Source organism: Hyla sarda, chromosome 5 (assembly GCF_029499605.1).
Source record: "Hyla sarda isolate aHylSar1 chromosome 5, aHylSar1.hap1, whole genome shotgun sequence".
In the NCBI taxonomy this organism is placed as follows: Eukaryota; Metazoa; Chordata; class Amphibia; order Anura; family Hylidae; genus Hyla; species Hyla sarda.
Window position 1 is genome coordinate 141273582 of NC_079193.1, and position 26420 is coordinate 141300001.

Below are 26420 nucleotides of genomic sequence, written 5' to 3' on the forward strand. Positions count from 1 at the left end.
AAGATTCATCACTCAGGTTTAACCCCTTTTCTTTCCCCACCTCCCCCAACTTACTTCACCTTCTATGCCAAGCTGTGCCTCTCCTGTTATTCTCTTTCTTTCTTCTATGCCTGTACTTTTCCATTTTTTAACTCTAGGCTGTGCCATGATGTGCTACATGTTGCTCTACCTAGTGGCCAAGTGGAGACCACCTCTAAGGAATCGCTGGGGGAAGGAGTTCTCTATTTTGATGTGGACAATCTTTTTTTGTTTTGTTTTTTCCCCTGCATCACCTGAAAAAAGGAAGTCCTTTACCTTTATGGGCTTTACCCTCTCTAGCTTTGAGGCGTGCCCTGGATTGTTGGGTTATGAAATGTTCAGTCTTGTATATGATTCTGTTATTGTTAATGTATTTATGGGTTTCTCCCTTCTGTATACTGTTCTTACCATTGTCCATGCATGTTCTCTTTTTATTGCATTTAGGATGCTCAACTCCCTGCTTCTCCTTATTGCCAGCACTCTTTCTATGAACCCATTGGGTTGAACGCTGCCATGGTTACACTTATAACCTGGAATGTTAAGGGCCTCCGTTCCCCTCACAAGCGACGGCTTTTACTTCGTTTTCTAAAACTTTACAAACCTGATATAGTACTTTTACAGGAGATGCATTTGCAGCAGTGGCTCGGGCCCGTTTATGGTTCCCCCACAGTCGAGGGCAAGGCTCGTGTTCTGACCTTACTCCATATGTCCTTTACTTACACCATTTTATCCCAAACTCATGATACAGATGGGTTTCACATCTCGAGTTAGACAATAATGGGGAGGTTCTTAGTATTTACAATATATGTGCACCCAGTGGGGAAAACAGGCCGTTTTTCAGGGATCTAGCAGATAGGGTGCACAATGATACCCAGCAATGAAAATTCTTGGCAAGTGACTTTAATACAGTTTTGGATCCGCTAGTGCATAGAAAAGGACCGACTCTCCCATCTCCCCCACTTAGGCCCCGTGACTGTATCCTTCCCGCTTTCCTTGACCAACTTGATCTGACTGACATGGAGGATGTCCCATCCAGATGATAGGGAATTTACCCACTTCTCCCATGTCCATTCATGGTGGTAAACCCCAGAATGGGTGACCGAGTGTGATCAGTGTGCAAGGGAAATCTGACTACATCTCACCCGAAGGGATCAGACATATTATGGAGGTTTCCCTCTTTCCTGGTGAAAGGTGAGTCCTTTGTTAATCTACTCCATGCATGGTGGCTCGAGTTTAGTAGCGATAATGTTGCTCACCGCTCTGACCCACAGTTATACTGGGAAACAGGGAAAGCCGTCAAGAGGGGAAAATGAATAGCCTATTTATCTGCACTCAAGCGCACCTCTCAGCTACAATTTCATGAGGCCAGCAGGTTCCTGCATGCAGCTTATGCTCTCTTTCTCAGCTCCCCCACTGATGCCCATAGAGAGAACTGGAAACTGGCTCGCTCCCACTTTGAGCTATGGTTTGACAGGAGAGAATGATTCCATCGCTCCCATTTTGAAGTGGATCTGTTTCGCCATGGCAGCAAAGCCATAGCGCTCTTAGCCAGGGGCAGTTGTGTGCCATCTCAGCAAACACAATTTAGGGATGACAAGGGCACCCTGCAAAATGACTCACACTTAGTGAATAAAATATTTGCAAATTTTTATGAGACCCTTTACAGTGATTCTCCCTCTGATCTCTTGAAGGAGAAGGATATTTTGAGCGGTCTCAACTTACCTAGCTTCTCGATGGATCAGGGAGACATCCGGAACGCCCCTGTGACTGAGGAGGGAATCCAGGCAACTCTCCAGGGCCTTCATAATGGTAAGGCCCTAGGACCTGATGGTTACTTGGGAGAGTTCTATAAAGCCCTGTTACCCCAATTGTCCCCAGTGCTCTGGGATGTCTTTGGTGCCTGTCTTGACTCAGAGCGAGTTTCTAGTGAAGCCTCCTTGGCGTACATTAACATGCTCCCTAAACCGGGGAATGACTTAACCGATCCTGGCTCGTACTGCCCGATCTCACTAATAAACCAGAACATACACAAGAAACTATCAAAGATACTGGCGGATCGCTTGTCCCAGTTTATGTCAGGCCTAGTGGGTGCCCATCAGGTAAGATTTATTAGGTATCAGGTGTCATTAGAGAGCACTTAGACAGAAAAGAACAACTCAACTTCAGCAGCTCATAAGTACTGAAAGGATTAAGATTTTTTAATAGAAGTAATTTACAAAACTTTCTGGAGCCATTTGATATATAAAAAAAGTTTTTCCCTGGATAACCCCTTTAAGTGCACTTTGGCATTATTTGTGTTATAATATATTATGCACTCAGTGTTGCCTTTCATATATATATATATATATATATATATATATATTTAAGGCATTAAATACCTACATACTATTATTGGTTGCACTTTATTTGGATTCTATAGCACTTTAATATTTTGTCAACTATTTTTGTACTTTCATTATTATCCGTTTATGGGCCATTATGAACATTGATCCCTATTATGGGCTTTAATTATTATTGATACGCATCTGCACTATTTTCTAGTAGTTTGGTCTTATTTATGTAGGTGTGATTTATGAAAGGATTCAGCAAACAAAAAGCTTCCCAGGAGTATGGGGCTCAGTAGCAACTGCAACAGCTGTGACTTCAATAGTTACACCATTGTGACAATGAACTAATCTCTAATAACATCCCACAGACCATGAGGTTAATAATAGTTTTAATATCTCAGTCAATTATTTTTCTTAATATAATAATTGATGTTTCGATAACAACATGAAAAACTATACGGTTTCTTTAATGAGCCAACTAAATTAATTCATGTCCCCTCCTTACTCTGGTAATGCTGCAACTCTGAATGGTAACCCAGCAGATATTCAGTTAATATGTGTACAATATGGGGATCATTCATGTCAGTCTTTCTCTTACGGTAATCTCATCTCATTTCAGTGCAATTTCTAAAAACATCCTGCATCCATTACTGACAATAAATCAAGTTGACTAGCGAATTTTGATTCATATTTTCTATTAGTTATCACATTATTTTAAATTGAAACAAATATCACAAACAATGGAGATTAAAAAGAATCTGTCAGCAGCTGCAAGTGTATCAAACAGATAAACATAGAATGTAGGGCACTAGTGCACTCTCAACCTTTATATTTGCTGCCTGTGCTGTATAACTGAAGAAAAACACCTTATTTCTCTGGTCCAAAGAGTCAAAGAGGCAGTGCCTAGGCCCTAGAATGCTGTGTGCTGGCATGCCTCTCTGATCCCTCTCCTTTCCCATCCCAGCAGGAATCACAGACAGCCAGGGTTTGGATTCCAGCGCTACGATCTGAGTCGCTGCCAGTAGTAGCAAACTCACCATGTGTGTGCACCTTGACAGTCATGGTGCGTGTGCAAGAATTGCAGTCAGGGCATGGTTATACAGCATGGACAGCAAATAGAAAGGTAGAGTGTGTACTTGTGTCTTACATACCACCAAAGAACTAATCTGTCTAAGGTTGGGTTGTCCGACATCCGGTATAGGTGAACTCAGCCTTGATGATAACGCAACTGATGCCACAATTGATGACAAGTTGTCATCAGTTGTATGGCATCCGGCGTCCATTGTTTCTGCACAGCAAACAGGGGAATGCAGTAAGCTATGTTCCCCTGTCTGGTGCCCTCCAGCGTGTCCAACCATCCGGCGTCAATATTGAGACACTGGATGATTGTGAACTGTCCCATTCAAATGAATGGGATCAATTCTAGCATCAATTGCCCTATTTTGACCCCCTATAACTTTCTCATTTTTCTGTATACAGGGCTGCATGAGGGCTCAATTCTTTTGCCATGATCTGTAGGATTTTCTGGTACTCCTTTTACATTCATGTGACTTTTTGATACATTTTTATAAATTTTTTGGGGAATATGATGTCACCAAAAAGCAGTAATTATGGACATTTTCTTACGTTTCCACTGTTCACCGTACAGGGTCATAAACATTATACAGTATTTTGGGGTGAAATAGGAAAAAGGGGTGATTTAAATTTTTATTGGGGGAGGGACTTTTTTTTACTTTTTTTCTACCACTTATTTGACATTATTCATGTCCTCATAGGGGACTATTTATAGAAATTATTACATTGCTAATACTGTTCAATGCTATGCATAGGCATAGCACTGATCAATATAATAAGTGTTTAACTTCTCTGGTCTGCTAGAAGGTAGACCAGAGAAGAAGACCCTGTGAGAGCGGGCGGAGGCAGGTGTCCGCCAACTTGGTTCACCTATTTCCTGTGGTCATAATCCGATAAGCCATCAGAGCAGCCGCATTGATGCAGATGCCTTCATCAATATTGATCACAGTATCGGAGAAGTGAATGGCAGGTATCAGTGTAATCGCTGATGTCTTCCATTACGGCGGGTCCATGGCTGTTGATAGCAGCTGGGACCTGCTGTACACAAATACAGCGCAGCTTTCACGCTACCTTCATGTACAAAACTTAAATGTACATCCTGGTGTGCAAAGAACCAGAGCATCAGGACATACATTTACGTCCAATGTCCTTTAACCCCTTAAGAAAGCAGGGCATACCTCCCGCTCCCGTTCTATAGTGGGTGGACCGGGGCTAATAGCGCGTGGCACTGATCACAATGCCATGCACTATAAACCCTTTAGAAGCGGTGTTCCAAGTTGATCGCCGTGTCTAAATTAACCTCTTAAGGATGCATGGCGTATCTGTACACCCTGTGCCCAGTCCCAGTGTTTAAAACGGGGTCACGCCGTGACCCCGCATCACACCGATTCGGTCCCGAGACCCTGGGCTAATAGCGCGCAGTACAGATCGATGTGCCGCGCGCTATTAACCCTTCAGACGCGGCGATCAAAGTTGATCGTCGGGTCCAAAATGAAAGTAAAAGCTTCCCGGCAGCTCAGTCGGGCTGATCGGGACTATCCTGATAAAATTGCGATGTCCTGATCAGCTAGGACGCGAGCGGAGGTCCCCTCACCTGTCTCCGTCGTGTCCGATCGGCATTTCATTGCTCCAAGCCTGAGCTACAGGCTTGAGCAACCGAGCCCCTAGAACGTTGATACATGCAAAGCTATGGGTTTGCAGGGATCAGGGTGAAAGATCAGTGTGTGCAGTGTTATAGCCCCCTATAGGAGCTATAACACTGCAAAAAAAAGTTTAAAAAAAGTTAATAAAGGTCACTTAAGCCCTTCCCAAATAAAAGTTTGAATCACCCCCCTTTTCCCATAAAAAAAACTGTGTAAATAAAAATAAACATATGTGGTATCGCCACGTGCGTAAATGTCCGAACTATAAAAATATATCATTAATTAAACCGCACGGTCAATGACGTACGTGCAAAAAAATGCCAAAGTCCAAAATAGCGTATTTTTGGTCACTTTTTATATCATCAAAAAATTTATAAAACTCGATCAAAAAGTCCGATCAATGCAAAAATGGTACGGATAAAAACTTCAGAACACGGCACAAAAAATGAGCCCTCATACCGGCCCGTACGCGGAAAAATAAAAAAGTTATAGGATCAGAAGGTATACATACGTATATACGTATACGTATATACGTATACATTTTCCTGCATGTGGTTATGATTTTTTTCAGAAGTACGACAAAATCAAACCTATATAAGTAGGGTATCATTTTAATCGTATGGACCTACAGAATAAAGATAAGGTGTAATTTTTACCGAAAAATGCACTGCATAGAAACAGAAGCCCCCAAAATTACAAAATGAAATTTTTTCTTCAATTTTGTGGCACAATTAATTTTTTTTCCGTTTTACCGTGGATTTTTTGGTAAAATGACTAATGTCACTGCAAAGTAGAATTGGTGGCGAAAATAATAAGCCATCATATGGAATTTTATGTGCAAAATTGAAAGCTTTATGATTTTTAGAAGGTGATGAGAAAAAAATGAAAATGCAAAAACGGGAAAAAAACCCTTAAGGGGTCCTTAAGGGGTTAAAAGTCACGGCATCCCAAACAGCTGGGAGACACAAGGAAAGGAGGGTCCTCACCTGCCTCCTGCGTTGACAATCTCCGAATGACTGCTCCTGAGATCCAGGGATGAGCAGTCAAGCGGCAGAATCAGCGATCAATGTTATCCTATGAGATAACAAAGATTGGTGTAAGAGATCAGCGTGAGCAGTGTTATAGCCCCCTATGCATGTAGTTATGATTTTTTCCAGAAGTACGACAAAATCAAACCTAAATAAATAGGGTGTCATTTTAATTGAATGGATCTACAGAATAAAGAGAAGGTGTCAATTTTACCAAAAAAATTACTGCGTAGAAACGAAAGCCCCCAAAAATTACAAAATGGTGTTTTTTCTTCAATTTTGTAGCACAATCATTTTTTTTTCTGTTTTGCAGTAGATTTTTGGATGTTATTACAAAGTAGAATTGGTGGCGCAAAAACTAAGCCATCATATGTATTCTTAAGTGCAGAATTGAAAGAATTATGATTTTGTAAGGAGGAAAAAACCAAAGTGCAAAAACGGAAAAACATTGAGTCGTTAAGGGTTAAGGTTAACTTTTGTTTATATCATGTTATTATTTTTGGTTAAATGAAAGGGTAGACACATAATACTTTACTTTTTAATCCAAGTGTATGTTTTGGACACAGACCATAAATGTGAAGTAAAAGAGACTTTAGTCCATTCATACTGGAGTGTTTGTAAAGCATGAAATATTTTCTATAAACAACATAGGGAAAGAATTGTAATGGTAATATCCTTATAATTTAAATGTTATAATCTGAATAATTTTCTGTATGTAAATATATTGCAGGGCTATATATATAATAAAAAATGGCAATAATAACTAATGTAAAATGTAAGGTAAAGTAAGTGTTAGACTCACCGCAGGACCTTGAAGGAAACTTGAGAGGTAGTAGATCTGCTGGACCACGGTAGTCTGCAGCTGGAGAGGTAGTAGATCCGCTGGTTCTGTCTGGTAGATGACGCGGGCTGTGCCAGGGAGCGGGGTCTAAGGTGCCACTGGTATTCACCAGAGCCCCCCACAAAGCGGGATGGACTTGCTGCGGCAGGCAGCACCCAAGTCGCTACCCCTGGCACGACTCAACCACACAGGTGGCTTAGGTGAAGCGAGGCACAGAAGGGATGAGACAGGATGTAGTCTGGATGGCAGGAGGTCAGGGCAGGGGGCACAGGAGCATAGTCAGGAAAGTAGCAGAAGGTCAATAGGCAGGCGGCTAGGAACACAGTCGGGTCACGGAATGCAAGGTCTGGCACACGGCAAGGAAGAATAATGCTTTCTCTAAGGCACTGAGGCAAAGAAAGATCCGGCAGAGGTATGAGGGATGTGCTTAAATTTATAACAGGGGTACAGGTGTGGAGGCTAATTATGGGCGTACTGGCCCTTTCAATTTCAGAGCTCCGGCACGCACGCCCTGGGAGGTGGGGGCTCGGGGTCCGGAGCTGGCAGAGTATGGAGGTGAGTGACGGGCTGGGACTCATCCCGCGATGCGAATCCCAGCCCCGTCGGCTGCTGGGAGGAATGGGGAGATGCGCTCACGGCCGGAGTGTCTGGCCGGAGCGCACTATATAACAGTAAATAGATAAAAACCTTTTATCTAAAGCACTCCAACATGTTTCATGGTTTTGTATCTAAAAACAAAGGAGTTTTCCACAGACTCTTAGAAATTACTCATAAATATTGATCCTTTCTTGGGACAAGAATCAGCTAATAAAGTTTTGCCAGCAGGGTACGTTGTGCTAATTTTACCAGTCATTGGAAAAGACAGCAGGGAGCTTGAAAAACATCTATACTTGTTTCCAATATGGATAGATGGTGCTTATTATCTTTCGTGCTACACAAACCAAAGGTAATCGACCATCTCCATCTCCTCATCTGTACATAACATTTACCCACTTGTCATGGGTTTTAAATTTCTTCTGCTTTAAGAAGTCAATGCATGCGCTGTTCAATAAAACATATCCCAATTTACTTATAATGTATTAGAAAGATTAGGGTTATTCCTCTTCTATAAACCATCCATACCCTATAGTTGAACATATTATCCCAGTGTACTGTATTGTTACTATGAAAATAATGTCAGAAATATCAGAGCATTCACCCAAGTGACTACAATGAAGTTCAGTGCTAAAAGGATGGTTATATCAGTGTAGGACAAAGAGACAACACCTAGTTACATTCCAGTAATGATTTAGTAAGACAATGCTTTAAGGGGTACTCCGGTGGAAATCTTTTTACATTTTTTTTTTAAATCAAAGTAAAAATAACAGGATTACATAGAACTTTGTATGAACAGCTTTTGTAAAATAGTAATTATAATGATGAAACATTTAATTTGTGTAAATGAGTATATAGGGTAAACAAAGAAGAACATATTAATCATATAAACTAGTTTAAAATTATGGAAAGAGGACATGACCCATGCCCCACCAGGGTTCATCAATATGTTAAAAGTAAGCAGTTTAAGCCAGTCAGTAATAACCAGGGGTGTGAATACTCCTGCCAATAAATAATACATATATATATATATATATATATATATATATATATATATATATAGTCAAACCTGTGCTTTAATTACATTTTTAACATTAGGTCGCAAAAATGTGTTTTCACATGCTGCTAAGAAGTGTAGTCTACGTTGCAACTTCAACCACATTTCTGGTTTATTACATTCTAACCAGAAATGTCTTGTCCAATAACTATGGTGATAGTGGTCTAACATCTGAATTCTACCATAACAGATTAACTTAAAGGGGCACTCCGGTGGAAACATTTTTAATTTTTTTATTTATTTTTTTAAATTAACTGGTGCTAGAAAGTTAAACAGATTTGTAAATTACTTCTATTAAAAAAAAAATATTATTCCTTCCAGTACTTATTAGCTGCTGAATACTACAGAGGACATTATTTTCTTTTTGGAACACAGTGCTCTCTGCTGACATCACGAGCACAGTGCTCTCTGCTGACATCTCTCTGTCCATTTTAGGAACTGTCCAGAGCAGCATATGTTTGCTATGGGGACTTTCTCCTACTTTGGACAGTTCTTAAAATTGACAGAGATGTCAGCAGAGAGCACTGCGCTCGTGATTCAGCAGAGAGCATGCGCAGCGAAAGGCGTTGCATCTTGGTCATTAAATTACGTTTTATCCTCCATAACGTGTCCATCTGGTCTCGTCAGTGCCATGCTGAGCTGGCTACATCCATTAAAGTCTTTCCTTGAATATATCCATAATCAATAAGAAGGATCTCTGATGCTAGACCCTAACAGATCTCATTGCCTTATAATGGGGTCACAAGGTTTTTTTTTACTAGATAAAATATTTCAGCATGCTGTGCTATTCTGGTGAAAGGGTCAATACTTTTTCCATAGTTTTTCCATCGTTTACTTCTTAAACCTTCATGTCTCTCCAAGAGAATGTTTTTTTAGGATTTCCTTAGTACAGTACAGGTTAAAAAATACAAATCCTCCATTCATGACTTGGTAGAGGTACTTGAGGACTGAGGTTGGAAAACTTGAAACTAAACTAATATTTCCTTTGGCCAAATACAAAATACTCACTTGTGGAATATAAAGACTATAAATACCAAAAAATACTTCAAAGTTGAATTTAAAGGGGTTCTCCACCATAAGGTGATTTTAGTATGTACCTGGCAGACAGTAATAGACATGCTTTGGAAGGATTTGCGCTTGTCTTGGGGCGAAATGGCTATGTTGTGAGATTACCATAACACTGTGGCTAGCTTTTTGTGGACTGGTATTTCCTGTTTGAATTTTCTTTTTTTGACTACAAATCCCACAATTCCATTTTCCTCCCTTCCACACGTCAGCAAGCCCACCCATTGAAACATAAATGAGCTGCATCCATTCAAAAGACCTGTGTTTTTTTTATCAGGGTGCCTACAGCTGTTGTATTAGTTGCAGATTGATCTCCCACCAAGCGATCACTCCACCAACTGAAGCAGACAGGCTCCCTGTCATCAGCTGACTAGTGAGTCAGGTCTCGGCCGCACTGCAACCTGGGAAAAATCTGAGACAACAGTCATTTTGTATGCTGGTAAAAATAAAAATTGGGGTAAAAATCACAGAAGAATTGTGAGAAAACCGTCACACACATGTTCAGACACTATATTATGAACGACACTAACGTTAATGCCCCTGTAGCATAGTCAAATAAAAAAAAATCCTGGAATACCCCTTTAAGTTATAATTGTCACAGTACTAAATATCCCCTAGCGCCTTTAACTTCTTGGCGACATCCACTATACATGTACAGCAGATGTGCACTAGGTTAGTAGGGAACAAACTAAGGGTTTAGCACACTCTGTTTTTATATAAAATTAGTAAATGTAAAGAGTTTGAGATCGTGGGGGTCCCAGCAGCCGGACCCCTGCGACCAGACATCTTATCCCCTATCCCTTGGATACAGGATAAGATGTCTAGGGATGGAGTACTCCTTTAAGCCCTAACTAAAACTAAATGATCCAAATGTACTAAAACATTTTGTAATTTTATTTTATTACTGCCTAACCCTTCTACCAGATATAATGCTATATGTAACACATTTGCACTGAATTGAATCTTTTTCTGCAAAGCATTGTTGACATGAAGGTCTCAGGTTCAAACTCAAGTCCTCTTCTGCTATTCATTTCTCCAAGTTGGAATTATAACCGGCAAAAAATAAGAGCTGTAATGCTTTCAACTCATCTGCGAAAAGCCTTGAAATCTTAGGATGCTGAGTTTTCTGTGTCCACGCTGCATTGTTTTTTCAAATGTGTTACACAATATGTTACTATGGAGATGTATGGCTTGTTTCTTCTACACTTCCCAATAGCCAGTTTCACTCTCCAAGGTGGAAAAAGATATACATGCACATAACAAATGCTAAACTATTCCCTATGGCAATACCTGCTTACAAGGTGTTCTCCTAAAGTAATCAGGACGCTGCATTAGCATAACCTACTAATGGTTACATACAGCTGAATGTATGACTTACATTGACTTATCAAAAAGTAGTTACCTGAGAGAAAACAGCTACAATAACTTCAGAGCTTCTCATGTAAAAAGGGTATGATTTTCCACTTTGCGGTACCCTTAAAGGGTAGCTCTCATTAAAAATTTTTTTGCTATTGCCCTTCTTATGGTAAATAAAAAATATTTCTAATATACTTTGCGTAAAAAAATGAAGTTTTCTATGTTTTACTTGTGCTTAAAAAAGCTCAAGAGCACATTTTCCCCCATCTCATCCACAGACTTTGGACCGAAGCCCAAACACAGGAAGTGCAGCCTGGAGTGCTGAGGGGGATGTGTCCATCCTCATCCAATCATAGCTCCTCTCACACTTAACTTCCATATGCTGTTGGTTGGACCCCCCTCAGCACTCCAGGCTGCACTTGCTGTGTTTGGGCTTCGGTCCTAAGTCTGTGTATAAGATGGGGGAAAATGTGCTCTTGAGCTTTTTTAAGCACAAATAAAACATAGAAAACTTCATTTTTTTTAAACAAAGTATATTAGAAATCTTTTTTATTTACCATAAGGAGTGCAATAGCAAAAATTAGTTTTAATGAGAGTGCCCATTTAAAGAATGGGGAAAACAACCCCTTACTTTACTATATATATCCATGACATTCCCTTATATAATGAGTATACAGATCTTTGTGAATATGATTTCAATATTTAACCTGATTATGACCCCCAAACTATAGCAGCTAAACTCTTCCATTTTTACTGAACTTCTGCTCCTACTGATTCCAGTGGGGTCTGGGTATAGATACTATTATGCAAACCCTAAACTGTGGCTGTATTATGGCCATCCTAAAAGGGCATTTGCTTATCATCTTGATTGCTTCCATTGGAAAATGTTTTTATAGTTATACTTGAATAGTTACAAACTATAATCTCACTTTATTGATAGTTGAGTATTTACACAACCACAAGTAACAGCGTTGGAATGTCGGTGCAGCCACCCGAGTTTCGGCAGTCAGGGGTCCTCAGCCGAATGTAGAAACATCAAAATGGAAGAAAAAGATAAAATCTGCAGGTTCTCGGCGCAAACTGTCTCATAAAATCACAGTTAGTGACATGTGGAAGAAAAGTCCATTTATTAGGTAGCCCGTACAAGCAACCGGGTTTCGAGGCCTTCACTAGCCTCTTTCTCAATGTTAAAATATGGCAAACGCTTTTCAAGGCCTTCACTAACCTCTTTCTCAATGTTAAAATATGGCATATGCCATATTTTAACATTGAGAAAGAGGCCAGTGAAGGCCTTGAAAAGCGTTTATTTGTAATGGCTACCTAATAAATGGATTTTATCTTTTCCTCCATTTTGACATATTAGTATAAGGGGTTAGTCTGTTCTTCAATTCCCATAAAAAATTTCCGGTTTCATCACAAGTCTATTTTAGAATGTGTATTTGTGAAACTTTATTTCTGCTACAATATAATCTCTTACGGCAAAAGTAAAACATGTTTAGCCCATAATCCTGTTGTACAAGTCTTTCAGTGGCATCTTTACATCCAAACCGGTGCTTTAAATAGACCCACACATATTTAGACATATATATATATATATATATATATATATATATATATATATATATATATATAAAATCATAATATAGATCATGTCCATATTTCCAAGATGCTTAACTACTTCTTGCAAAGTACAAACACAAGATCATGGTAACAATGTTATTATTTCCATTATTATTTTAACAATAAATGAAACACTGAAAAGATACACAGTACATACATATATCCTCCAAACCTCGACAAGCCAAAGATTAGAGAAGTAACAACAGACGGTATCTTCTGACGTAATGTGGGAGATGTTTTCATTAACTGGTTATTATAGATTACACCAGTTCACTTCCTGCATCCTGCAATATTACAGGATTCCTGGCAGGGAGTGCATTGTGGCAACAAGTGGCTCACTTTTCCTGAGTAGAGTTTGATATGGAAATAAAAGCCTAGACTGAACTTGTAAACATTTGATAAATATTTGCCAGGAAAATCACAGCTATGACTTAGTGATTAAAAGCAATATCACACATTGTTATACCGCGCCAGTCTTTTTTCGAGCACATGTATTGAGCACACAAAAGGGCTCCAGCTGTCATTATTGTTACTTAGCATTAAGGATGATGTCTCCTATGCCCTCTGGCACCGCTACAGCGGCTCATTTAGAGATAACATTTAATTTGTAGGTCTTTTTTATCTTTCACCTGTCACATAAAGACAGCAGTAACATGAAGAACATGGAGCACATCAAGCTCAAAGAGGCTTATACAAAAGTCATCCTGTGAGCTTTGGAGGAATGCTTATAGAGAATATCAGAAGCATTTAATGCTAAGTTGTCATAACAAAATTCCACTTTCTTGTAAAGATCACTATCTATTCTTATGAGTGGCTGCAAAACACAGAGTGTGAAGCCTCATTAAGTAAGAGCATAAAAGAACACTGGTATAGTCGTAAAGACGCTGAGCACTGAACGATGCAAGTTTCTACAGTCTCTACCTTACCCATGTACTGTACATGTAGTCTCCTATAGCCTTCTGCTTACAACAATAATGTCTATCCATTCTAAAAGCAAGCATACAGCATGGGAAGCAGCAGGCAGCTGTGCCTCGGCGTAGTCAGGGTGCCACCTTTACTAAAGCACAACGAGACATTAGAAATCAGAACAAGCAGGCTCACTGATCTGAGGAAGGGGGTGGCTCCCCCGAAACGCGTCATCTGTGTACTTCATTGTCCTCTTATGCTCTAATAAACCACTCCGGTGTTTTTACCAATACCTCTGGTTGGCATCCACGTTACTTTGGAACTAGCAGCGCTTTTGTAAGGGTCAAATTTTCCTTCTTCGCCTCCAGGCAATTTAAATAGAGATTTGACAGTGGATGCCAACACCCAAATTATTCCAGCCTGAATAGCTCCGAAAAGCAGGTGGAAGGCCTCAGCTGGGGAATCAAACTTTAGCTAGTGTTGCTCACAAATATTTGAAATTAAAATTTTAATCACGAATATCGCATATTCGCAAATTTGCGAATATTGCAAATATAGCGCTATATATTTGCAATTACGAATATTCGCTTTTTTTCTTTTTCTTTATTCACAGTACACATCACACTGATATCTAGTGGTATGTCCCCCGCACCTGAGAGCTTTGGCTCTCGCTCCCCGCACCTCCAGCTATTGACTTGCCGTCTGCTGTATGGACACTTGGAATAAAGCACCGTTTGGCAGATACTTCTCAGTGGGTGACTGCAGCTTTTTCAAGTCTTCTGCTTTTCATGTTTTACACATCACAGTGACCACTGCATAGGGAACTAATGGGCTAGTGCAGTGGTCTCCAACCTGTGGACCTCCAGGTGTTGCAAAACTACAACTCCAGCATGCACGGACAGCCAACGGCTGTCCGGGCATGCTGGGAGTTGTAGTTTTGCAACATCTGGAGGTCCGCAGGTTGGAGACCACTGGACTAGTCCATTAGTTCCCTATACCATTAAAGAACGGAGGGCTCAATATTTGCAAATATGCACATATATTTTCGCATATGCGCATATATTTTCGCATATGCGCAAAAAAACACGAATATGCGAATTTCGCGAATATATGGCGAATTTTTGTCCATATATTCGCAAAATACTGCGAATTTGAATATGGCCTATGCCACTCATCACTAACTTTAGCTTATCCCAAAGAGTGCTTAATCTAAGAGCGACTGCCTGTCAAATTAAAGTACAGCAGCGATTTACCTAATGACGAGAAAGATATTTTAATGGCCCAGAATACACTTTGAAGCAACAGTCCAAACCAACAAGTGACGTGCAAAACATATGGTTGTTGCCTGAGATTATATATTAATACATAGTATGTACAGTGCATTTTTTCACATTTTGTTATGTTGAGGCCTTATGCTAACATAAAAAGGAATTCAACTTTTAGCCAATCTGGCTTAATACCTCATACTGATAAAGTAAAAACTGAATTTAAAACGTATTTGAGAATTTTTTAAAAGAGGAAAAACTTACATTTTGCATGGACATGAGTATAAAGTCCCTTTGCTATGACACTTAAAATTTAGCTCTAGGGGCCTCCCATTTCTCTTGATCATCTTTGATTCTACAATCTAATAAGTTGACTGAACATGATTTGGAAGGACATAAGCCTGTCTATGGCTGACAATGCATAACAGTGCAAAAACAAAGCCATGAGAGGGAAAGAGCTGCCTGTAGAGCTCAAAGACAGGATTGTGTGGAGGTTCATATCTGAAGAAGGGTCTAAAGAAATTTCTGCTGCACTGAAGGTTCCTAAGGGCACAGTGGCCCCTATAATTCTTAAAGGGGTTCTCCGGTGCTTAGACATCTTATCCCCTATCCAAAGGATAGGGCATAAGATGCCTGATTGCGGGAGTCCCGACGCTGGGGACCCCCGGGATCTTGCACGCAGCACCCCGTTTGTAATCAGTCCCCGGAAGGTTGTTCACTCAGGGTCTGATTACCGACGACCACTGGGCCGGCAGAGTGTGGCGTCACGCCTCCGCCCCCGTGTGATGTCACACTCCACCCCTCAATGCAAGCTATCACGCCCCCTCCCATAGGCTTGCATTGAGGGGCGGAGCATGATGTCACACAGGGGCGGAGGCATGACGTCACACACCGCCGGCCCTGTGGTCATCGGTAATCAGACCCGGAGCGAACACGCTCCGGGGACTGATTACAAACGGGGTGCCGCGTGCAAGATCCCGGGGGACTCCCGCGATCAGGCATCTTATCCCCTATCCTTTGGATAGGGGATAAGATGTCTAAGCACCGGAGAACCCCTTTAACTGGACGTTAGAAGGAACCAGGACTCTTCCTAAAGCTGGCAGACCACAAAATAAGTAGTTGAGAGAGAGCAGCTTTGGTAAGTGAGGTGAGTTTTAAAGATTATGTTTACAGATGGAAGAAATTTCTAGAAGGCCAACCATCACTGCAGCATTTCACCAACCTAAGATTTATGATAGAGTGGCCAGAAATAAGTCTTCATGTTTTCTTACAGCATTATTAAACATTTTTCTGCAGGGTAGCAGGATGCATTTTCCTTCTCAATGAGGCCTCTGCCATAAGGGAATGCCATTGCCATTAAAGGGGACACTTGGTGTACAACAATGCTTTGGTAGAAGGTGTCAGTATCAACCACATATATGTGAGGATTTCTTAGCAGAACATTACCCACAACACCACATTGCATCCATTAGCAGGGGTAAGAGGAGTTGGGAGAATAAACGACTCTAGCACTTTACCCACCTGTTGGTTCGACTATGTCTTGCGCCATTTGAAAGCCGGCATTCCACCGAAGCCTGTCTTCTCATCCTCCATTGTTCAGCCCGGATGGCTGCAGACATTACATGCGCTCACCATTGTTGTGTATGTGGTTACACAACTTCACCAGGTTAGCCTCTTTGCTATTTGCACTTATACCCCACGGGTCTCTCTTTTATTACACCATGGAGCGCCATATTTCTTATTTTTGATAGCTATATTGCCATTAAAGGGGACACTTGGTGTACAACATTGCTTTGGTAGAAGGTGTCAGTATCAACCACATATATGTGAGGATTTCTTAGCAGAACATTACCCACAACACCACATTGCATCCATTAGCTCTGCTTTTTCTTCCCATGGTACATACTGCTGCCATCTCTTCCCCCAAATAATCAAAACACATGTACGTGGCCATCCACATGGTGCAAAAAAAAAAAAAGGATGATTCATCAGACCATACCACCTTCTTCCATTGTTGCATAGTTTTTGAGGCTAACATACCCTTTGTAGGCACTGTTGTTTGTGGATAGGAGTCAGCATAGGCACTGGTCTGTAACTAAGCAGCCAGATCCATAGAACGCTGCAACGCACTGCGTCCTGATACAGTTGTATGATAACCAGTTGACTAGGCTTTGCTCAGTATTTGCTCAGTATGTATCAGTAAACTTTGGGAGCTTATGACTTTGTTGCAGGTTCAGGAGATGTCCTTCCTTCCACCACTTTCAGTACATACTAACCTTTGCATAACTGGTTACCTGCTCTGCCTCTGTAAGCTACCACAATGGATTTGAACTCCATTAATATTCAGTTAAAATGCAGACTCTCAGCTTTAATTCAAGGGGTTAAACAAAAATAAAAATGCAGAATTCCCTCATTGAGAAGCTTGGCCAGGCCTTTACCACAGCTGTCTTCAGTTACTTCTTGTTAGAGGGTCTTTATGCTTTCAGTTTTGTCTTCAGTAAGTGAAAAACATGCTCCATCAAGTTAAGGTCAGATCCAAGACAGCCATTGACTTGTTAGATGTTGCGAAGAGGTTGCGAGAGAGCTTTACACCTATCTTTATTGGTTGTCTTCCTTGTCCTTCCAGGCCTTTTAGTGTTGCTGAACTCACCAGTGCGTTTATGAATATTGTTGCCAATGGTACGGCCCCTGCACACTAAGGAGGAAATTTAGTAAGCAGTTTTTCTTACTGAATATCCTAAGCACATCCGCACAGCCTGGAACTGGTGCTTATCTTTTGCTGAATTTTACCACAGAAATCAGAGGAATTTCCTTAGTGTGTTTGGGCCCTTAGGGTGTGGCAAAATGTGGTGAAATGTAGCAACCAATGTGGTCACACAAGTATCCAACAAGTTCAACCTATATCTCCATTGTGTCCCTATAGTGTTGATCCAAAGTAAGGCAAAAAAAAAAAAAAAAAAACCTTACGAAGCTAATACCAATTGCTACACGATAAATCTACTACCCATAACCTGTAATGTTATTGATCTTCAGAAATGCATCCAGGCCCCTTTTGAACTCTTTGACCACCTCCTCCGGGTGAGAGTTCCATAGTCTCACTGCTCTCACCGTTAAGAACCCCCATCTGTGATGGTGTAGAAACCTTCTTTCCTCCAAACATAGAAGATGCCCCCGTGTTATAGATATAGTCCTGGGTATAAATAGATCATGGGAGAGATCTCTGTACTGCCTCCTGATATATTTATACATAGTTATTAGGTCTCCCCTAAGCCTTCTTTTTTCTAAACTAAATAACCCTTGTTGCCCGTCTTTGAACCCTCTCCAGCTCCCCTATATCTTTCTTGTACACTGGTGCCCAGTACTGTACACAATATTCCATTTGTGGTCTGACTAGTTATTTGCACAGTGGTAGAATTATTTCCCTGTCATGGGCATCTACTCCACTTTTGATTTCCCCTTAAATTTTTTTGCCTAATGCTAGCCTCTAGAGATGAGCGAACTTACAGTGATTTGATTCATCAGGAACTTCTGGGCTCGGCATTTGCTGACTTTAGCCTGCATAAATTAGTTCAGCTTTCAGGTGCTCCGGTGGGCTGGAAAAGGTGGATACAGTCCTAGGAGAGAGTCTCCAGCCCACCGGAGCACCTGAAAGCTGAACTAATTTATGCAGGCTAAAGTCAGCAAACGCCGAGCCCAGAAGTTCCCAATGAACCGAATCATTATAACTTCGCTCATTTCTACTAGCCTCCTTCTCTTTCATTGACCCCTGTTTGGACTCTATATGGAGAGTAGTGTTGCTCGCGAATATTCGCAATTCGAATATTATTCGCGAATATCGCATATTCGCGAATTCGCGAATTTCGCGAATAAAGCGCTATATATTCGTAATTACGAATATTGTTTTTTTTTTTTTTTTTTTTTTCTTCACAGTACACATCACAGTGATCACCCCTCTCTGCTTCCAGCTTGTGTGGTGTAAAGAAGGCTGTAATACTACTGTGTGAGACTGTCGTGCGAAAATTCGCATATACGAAAATTAGCATATGCTAATTTTCGTATATGCGAATTTCCACATATGCTAATTTTCGCATGCGCGTATTTTCGCATATGCGAAAATAAAACGAGAATATAACGAATATGCGAATATTCGCGAATATATGACGAATATTCGTCCATATATTCGCGAATATTCGCAAATTCGAATATGGCCTATGCCGCTCAACACTAATGGAGAGTGTCTATGAAAAGTTTGCAACTATACAGAGAGTGTCTGGCACTATACGAGAGTGTCTGCAACTCTTTTCGTCCAATATAACAGCGGGATCACCGCACTCAACCGCCGCCAGCGAGCCGTTCAGGTGGTGCTCTACTAATTCACCATGATAGAAAGAACAACTATAAAGAAGAACATAAGACAGTGGCACTCACCTGTTAAACCAGAGAGTGCCACTGTCTTATCTTCTTCATTGTTGTTATACCTACAAAAAGTTACCAAATGCAAATTTAACTCTTTGAATAAACTTCAGACTTTTTATGTCTTCATTTCTCATGAAATATGAAGTAACAGGTCACAGGGGACCATGAAGATGTGTATCAGTCAATATCTTTTGTGCCCTTAAAGATGGACACAGTGTGTATAGAATGGCTGTAATTCCTAAACAGTGAATGGAATATTTTGTAAAACTCTTGAATTAAAATTGAAAATCTCACTATAATTCCATATTGAAGGCTTTGTTTAAAATCAAGTGGGGTGATAGGGGGTACTTATGAAAATTGTGTCACTGTTTAAATACTTCTGGACCCAACTGTGTATCCCATCCATTGACAGCTGCCATTGTACATAATCATTGTTCTCTTAATCTGTCGGTGGTTTTAATGATATGGCCAATTTACATGGAGCACTGTTATTGAAACTGACAAGTGACATGCAGAAGACATTCTAGATTGTTGAGATCTTGTTACCCACATACAAAAACACACACATTGTACATGGATAGAATGTAAGCAAACATAACACACTGGAGGCACTATTCATCTAGCTGACAAGTACCTGGCGTTCCATAGGTATACATACAAGCTGTTCAGCAACAGGTGAATTGTACACAAGCACCTGATAAACCAAAGCACTGCTTACAAAAACTTTACAAACTTTCACATCATATCTGTACAATGCATCAAGGATCGGATATTATTTACAGGGCAGTAGATAAAGATGCCTTAATACTAATATGAGAAAACATCATATTTTTCCTAGTGGTATATCACATGAGCTTCTAGCCCTGCTTCTGGCAGCAATGCTACAGAAGAGTTAACAGAAGGATCAGAATCTATTCTTACACTGGTACTGTGAAGAGGGCATACAAAGAACTAAGCATCACTTGTAAAGGATCTAAGGCAGAGTGTAGTAATAAAAAAGAAAGTTCTTACCTATGGTAAAGCTAAAACCGTCAATGCTGAAAGTGGCACTCCTGCATTTTTTAAATCCTTCTTTCCTGCTGCTGGGCTCAGTCATTGTCCCCTCTTAGTAGTCCCTTGCAGTGGCTCTTCCTTTATAAGAGCAGAGATTCAGTGCTGGCTCTTAGTAGTCCTGCCTGTATGTCTGCCTGTGGCAGCACTTACACCCAACTTCACACATCTCCTAATGCAGAGACAGCAGTGACTGGGAGAAAAGCACCCAACACTATCTCCTCCCACTGGGACTGTCACTGTTATGCTACCGACATGTAGCACTGACTTAAACAAGTGCCGAGGGACACTCCATGAAATATAGTAATAACACCTAATGAGTCCAGAGTGGATATATAGAGCAGCTTCTATTGTGCCAATGCCACCACTTGTTGTAGGTTCAGGGGCACTGTCGGGCACTGTCGGGCACTGTCGGGCACTGTCGATGCCAGTAAAGTTCTAGCTTTACTTGATATTACAGTTTTTAAATCAATAGCATCTATTATTTATCTTCTGGTTGTCATGGGTACATGAATTAGAGGAAAGATAATGGTTAACTCAAAGCATAACATAAAATGTTTACTGTAAAACAGCTGAAGAGAGAAGCCCCTAAACCCATTCACGCAACCACCTAAAGAAAAGGAGAAGACAGTGGAGTACAGTGGGGGGGGGGGATAGAGAAAGGATTGCACACCTTCATGTTAGAGATGCTAGATACAGTAGAAAGAATGTTATCCCTATGAAAAGAACTGTCTATGGGCAGATACAAACTGGCAAGATTTCTAGTTCCAATGAAGACTTGTATGAGCAGAGATCTTGTCGCCTACTTAAAGGGAAGGTGTCACCAATATTTTTTTATTTATTTGTTTTGCTAATTTGAATCAAATACTCTTCTTTTTCTAATATTTTTGTTTTAGACCCATTAATGCTTCTTATAGACAGAAGCAGCCCGTACGATATATACTTTTATGTATACTGACAGTACAGTAATATTGCAAATATTTTATTGAATCACATCAGGAGTTGCATCACCTTACAGTAAATTAACCTAGAGCACACTATATTTCAAGTGTTGTATTTAGACGCTGTTAGATGTGACTGTGTATCAGTAGGATATGCCATCGCTTGTTGATTGGTGTGGATCCAGCTTCATAGATGTCATAGTGCGAGCTGAGAGATGTGGCTGGAACTGGAGAAAGGCACTTAAATTCAGCTATACTGCATTGTCTATGGAGCAGCGTTCCGCAATGTTCAGGAGACAATGTTTGACAATAAGTGAAGTCCTAGCTGTTCATGTGCAGTTCACTCCTTTCATTGTTAGGGAGATTTCTACCCCTATTCTAGTGATCAATGAGGGTCCCAGAGGTCAGATTCCCACCAATCCGCTATTTATTCCTTATCTTATGGGGGATAACTTCAAATCATAGAAATTTTCCTTTAAACTGCAAAGTCTCCTTTTACAGCTGTCAGCCCAACATTTGATTTTTAAATATGTCATATTTTATGGGGAAAGTATGGAGCAGACTCCAAATTTGAGCCTAGTGGTTGCTGGCTGCTATCTGCAGCTGAGGACTGCAATCTGTGGGTGGCATCAGACATCACTCTAAGGCTGGGTTCACACTACGTTTTTGCCATACTGTTTTCAATCCGTTTTTCTAAAGAAAACCGTATGGCAAAAAAACTTATGGAACAGTATGGAAAAAAGTAAACCGTATGCGTTTTTAAACAGTATACTGTTTTTAAAAGTGCATACAGTTCCGTCAGTTTTTATAGAAAAAAAACCCATAAGTTTTTGAAAATGTTGTCCATTTTTAATGGGAGGGGTCTTGGGTGGGGACTTTAGGATTCAAATGCGCATGTGCAAAGTAAAAACGTATACGTTTTTCCCGTATGGAACCGTATACATGTGCGTTTCCCATTGACGTCCATGTTAAAAAAAACTTATGCGGTTGCAGTACGGTTTTTAAACCGGAGTCAAAACCGTGGTTCACCACGATTTTGTCTCCGGTTTAAAAACTGTACTGCAACCGCATACGTTTTTTTTAACATGGACGTCAATGGGAAACACACATGTATACGGTTCCATACAGGAAAAACGTATATGTTTTTACTTTGCACATGCGCATTTGAATCCTAAAGTCCCCACCCAAGACCCCTCCCATTAAAAATGGACAAAATTTTCAAAAACGTATGGTTTTTTTTTTCTATAAAAACTGACGGAACTGTATGCACTTTTAAAAACAGTATACTGTTTAAAAACGCATACGGTTTACTTTTTCCCATACTGTTCCATCCGTTTTTTTGCCATAAGGTTTTCTTTAGAAACACAGATTGAAAACAGTATGGCAAAAACGTAGTGTGAACCCAGCCTAAGGCTGGTTGTTTAACACTGTATTTGTTTTGGTCAATAGCGGCCAAGGTATCTTGGGATTTAGATAACAGGTGCTGGTTCTGTCTTGGCTTTGTTTGTCAAATTGCATAGAGTGAATTGTTATAATGGCTTAAAAGGGATGGAGAAATTTGTTTCACCAGCGCTTTGCACGATTCCTGTCAAGGCCAGATTACCATTGTGCAGCCCTTTAATTATGACTTGATTTCCTCCTCAGAAATGTCACCCTTTAACAATGTCTCTGCCAAAGAATTTGGTCTATAAAAAAAAAAAAAAAAAGAGATTGTCCCTTATCCTTGCATGTATGCAAGCATTAGGCTACTTTCACATTGTGTGAAATGCTCCATTACAAATTAATATTAAGGGCTCTTTTTTTTTCCCCTTTGACCGCCATTAACATCCATTTTTGTAACAGATCCTAACTGGAGTCATAATGGGCACAGAGGATCCCATTCACTTGAATGGGATTCTCTGACATCTGTTATTGCTGCAGTTATTCCACCGGAAGATAGCGGGAGAAAAAGACGTTGCAAGCACAAATTTTTCTCCTGCTATCTTCTAAAGGCCATCACACTGTGCCTGGCAGTGTGAAAGGAGCCTTAGTGTCTTTTTTCTTTACTTTAATCTGCTGTCCAGTGCCTGTTGTTTGGGGAAATCAATCTACAGTAACAGCTAGAACACAGCAGAACACAGAAGGGGCCATGGGGCTTAGCATTTGTTCTGTGCAATAGAGATGGGGTGAGCCTGGGAAAGCCCTGGCTGGTACCTGCAATCTGTGAGCTAGTCTGCCTGCTCCAGATAATCCACACTGTGTCTGAAAGGAAAAATGAAGGCTCCCTCTCATCTCTCACCATCCATAAAACTGTGGGCATCAGTCCCTTATTTAAATACCAATATAACTTCTGTTGTATGTCCACAGTGCGGCAATCAGATCATCCCTCCCCTCTCCCTGTAGCCTCTCAGGTGAGTAGCAGCAGGTCAGTGCTTGGTGTAACCCTTTCCTTGCTGTGATGCTGCTGCTATTTATTTCATTTCTTTTTACATAGCACTTTAAAAAAGCCAGTACATCGATAACCAGTTTTGCCCTCACATGCCATCTATAGTAGTGCACTTACATAATCTCCCAGCCCAGTATCAATATGTTCAGTGCTGAACAGTTTCACTAGCACTATGTTATGACACAGCAGAGAGTAGAAAGTTCTGTGCTGTGATTGACCTAGCTAGTAAGGGGGGAAGTATCTGTGTGTGTATTACTGGCAAACAGTACCTGAAATGGAGAATTAGAGAAATACAGTGATCCCTCAACATACGACGGTAACTTGTTCCAAATGAACCATCGATAGTTGAAACCATCGTATGTTGAGGGATCCGTGCAATGATAAGTACAGGAAGTTATACTCACATGTCCCCGCCACTGCGGACCGTCACCGCTGCCCTGGATGTTGCCCTCCATCGCTGTTGCCGCGTCCCCGGGGTGTCCTTGCCGCTGCGGGCCTTCACTGCTGCCGGGGATCGTTGCTCTTCATCGCCGACATCACGTTGCTGCGCATGCCACTCCTATTGGATGACGGGACGGCGCGTGCGGCGAAGTGATGACGACGAAGGAGAGCGACGGCCCTGCAGGGGATCCTGAAGAGGACGGTCTGGAGCACCGGCGACAGGTGAGTGATCATCACCGCAGCACACAGGGCACCTTAAATGGCTATCCGGCGGCAGCTGAAGCAGTCTGCGCTGCCGGATAGCCATTTATTCGATGGCCCCGACATACAAAAGCATTGTATGTTGATGCTGCCTTCAACATGCAATAGCCTCTGAGAGGCCATTGTATGTTGAAATTATTGTATGTGGGGGCCATCGTAGGTCGGGGGGTCACTGTAGCTGTGCACCATGAGGGGGACTCTCAGGGCTTTATTACCACAATGAAAGCACTAAAATCACCTTGTCACCACTCTAAAGGGTTACTGTTACAAAATGCAGGTTTCTAAAAATCTTTGGAAAGAGAGGTACACTTAAAAGAGAATCTATCAGCAGGGTAGGGCATCCAAACTTGATGATAGAGCCTAATAGGGGATGTTACTCTTAGGATTAGGTTACCTTTTGTTGCCATGTTACTCTACCCTAGGTGCACGGTTACAACCACCCACTTGCTTTTCTGACAATCCCTCCTCATGAATACTGTGCCACCCCTCTGCAACAGATTGTAACCTGATCTGTCACACAACCCTCTTTCCTATCGGAACCCTTCTTTTTTGTATCATTTCTGTAATCTTCTAATTTTCTTGACAAAATAATGCATAAAATTAGGAATTTTTACTACTGTAATTGGAGGTGTGCTCTTAGAGTAAAGGAAAATAGATTTACACTTTTGTTATTTATAAAAACATTTTCTTTAATATGATACTTTCATTTATCCGTCTATTTATGTCAAGTGGATACAGGCATTTTATTACAGAGGCCCTCCATGTCTGCTGTAGGAAAAATTGCCAGCTGCAGTAATTGCCTAATAAGGCCACGAACAAGAGAATAAACCAGAAATGAGCAATAATTGAGAAGCTTAGGAAACAATTACAAGTCATAAAGCATGATGCGACAATATATGTAATGTAATATATTTTCAGAGGCTGGCAATACAGACATATGGAAGTCTGGATAAGAACCTCATTTTACTTTCTTTAAAGATATTTATACTGCATATTGTCATTGCTAGGAGAATACATTTTGGATGGAGTTCTTTAATGGGTGTTTTTCACATACCTTTGAAACATTTTGGATTTTAAAGTTGTGCTTTCCAAATGTTTAAAGTAGCAAAGTCTTAGAAGAATAAAGGTCGCATAGCCACATAAAGCAGCCACAATTACTAAAACTCATGCTAGAAAACTGATACAAATTGGTGTTGAAATATACCGTAGAAGCTGCCATACATTTCTGACAACGGTGCATGGGTAGCCACAATTGTGACAAATTTATTAAGAAGCCAGCTTTTCCTAATAAAAGTGTTCCATCTTACTTACACGTCATTTAGCTAAAGACCAGCATGTCTTTAGTAAATACACTGCTTAATATTTTCTTTAAAAGGTCACTCCGCCTCTAGACATCTTATCCCCTATCCAAAGGATAGAGAACAAGATGTCTGATCGTGAAGGGTCCTGCCACTGGGACCCTCCTGCCATCTCTGGGCCAGCACTATGACTTTCTGAACATTTATGCCAGTCTTAGGCAGTCGTGTTTGCGACGCCATGCCACGCTTCCTCCATTCATGTCTATGGGAGGGGGCATGACAGCTCTGGTCAAGCGATCACAGTCGTCACGCCCACACCCATAGACATGAATGGATGTCATGACCACGGCTGCCCGAAACCGGCATTCTGAGTATCCCTTTAAAGCACATTGCCGACGAAGACTGCATTTTCTTCAGCACCAAAGTTCTACAGGGGCCCCATTTAGCAAAAAGGAGTGTTTATAGCAACCAATAACAGTTGAGCTTCAGCATAGTATCCAGATCAAATTCATAAGTGTATGCAATGATTGCAGTTGTAACTGGACCTTTATTCCTAAGGAGGCCGAATAGCTCTTCTGCCCATGACAGGATACGAGCAGACTGCCACTTGCACACCATAGATGGGAAGCCCTATTACAATTTTTCTATTGGATCACTTATTTTATTGATAGCTGTTTTTTTTAGCTGATGACCACAAATCCTGACCAGACTGTGGGTCTGAGCACCTGAACTAACAGCACTATAGGTCCTAATGCTGCAGTTAGTTTAACCCCTTAAGGACAACGTCAGGGCCA

General features: G+C 40.9%; 1 protein-coding gene across 5 annotated transcripts in view; it reads right to left on the reverse strand.

Annotated features, from left to right (window-relative positions):
• The window catches only part of PDE1C (phosphodiesterase 1C), a 983820-nt gene that overhangs the window by 814955 nt on the left and 142445 nt on the right, over positions 1-26420 (reverse strand). For 3 of the 5 annotated variants that reach the window (XM_056520395.1, XM_056520400.1, XM_056520404.1), the window contains exon 1: positions 20222-20321. The exons of the other annotated variants lie outside the window; for them this stretch is intronic. In XM_056520395.1, the coding sequence (XP_056376370.1) occupies positions 20222-20306 (85 nt within the window). In that variant the 5' untranslated portion in view covers positions 20307-20321. Of the gene's footprint in view, positions 1-20221; positions 20322-26420 lie in introns of those variants that run through there. 5 annotated transcript variants of the gene reach the window in all.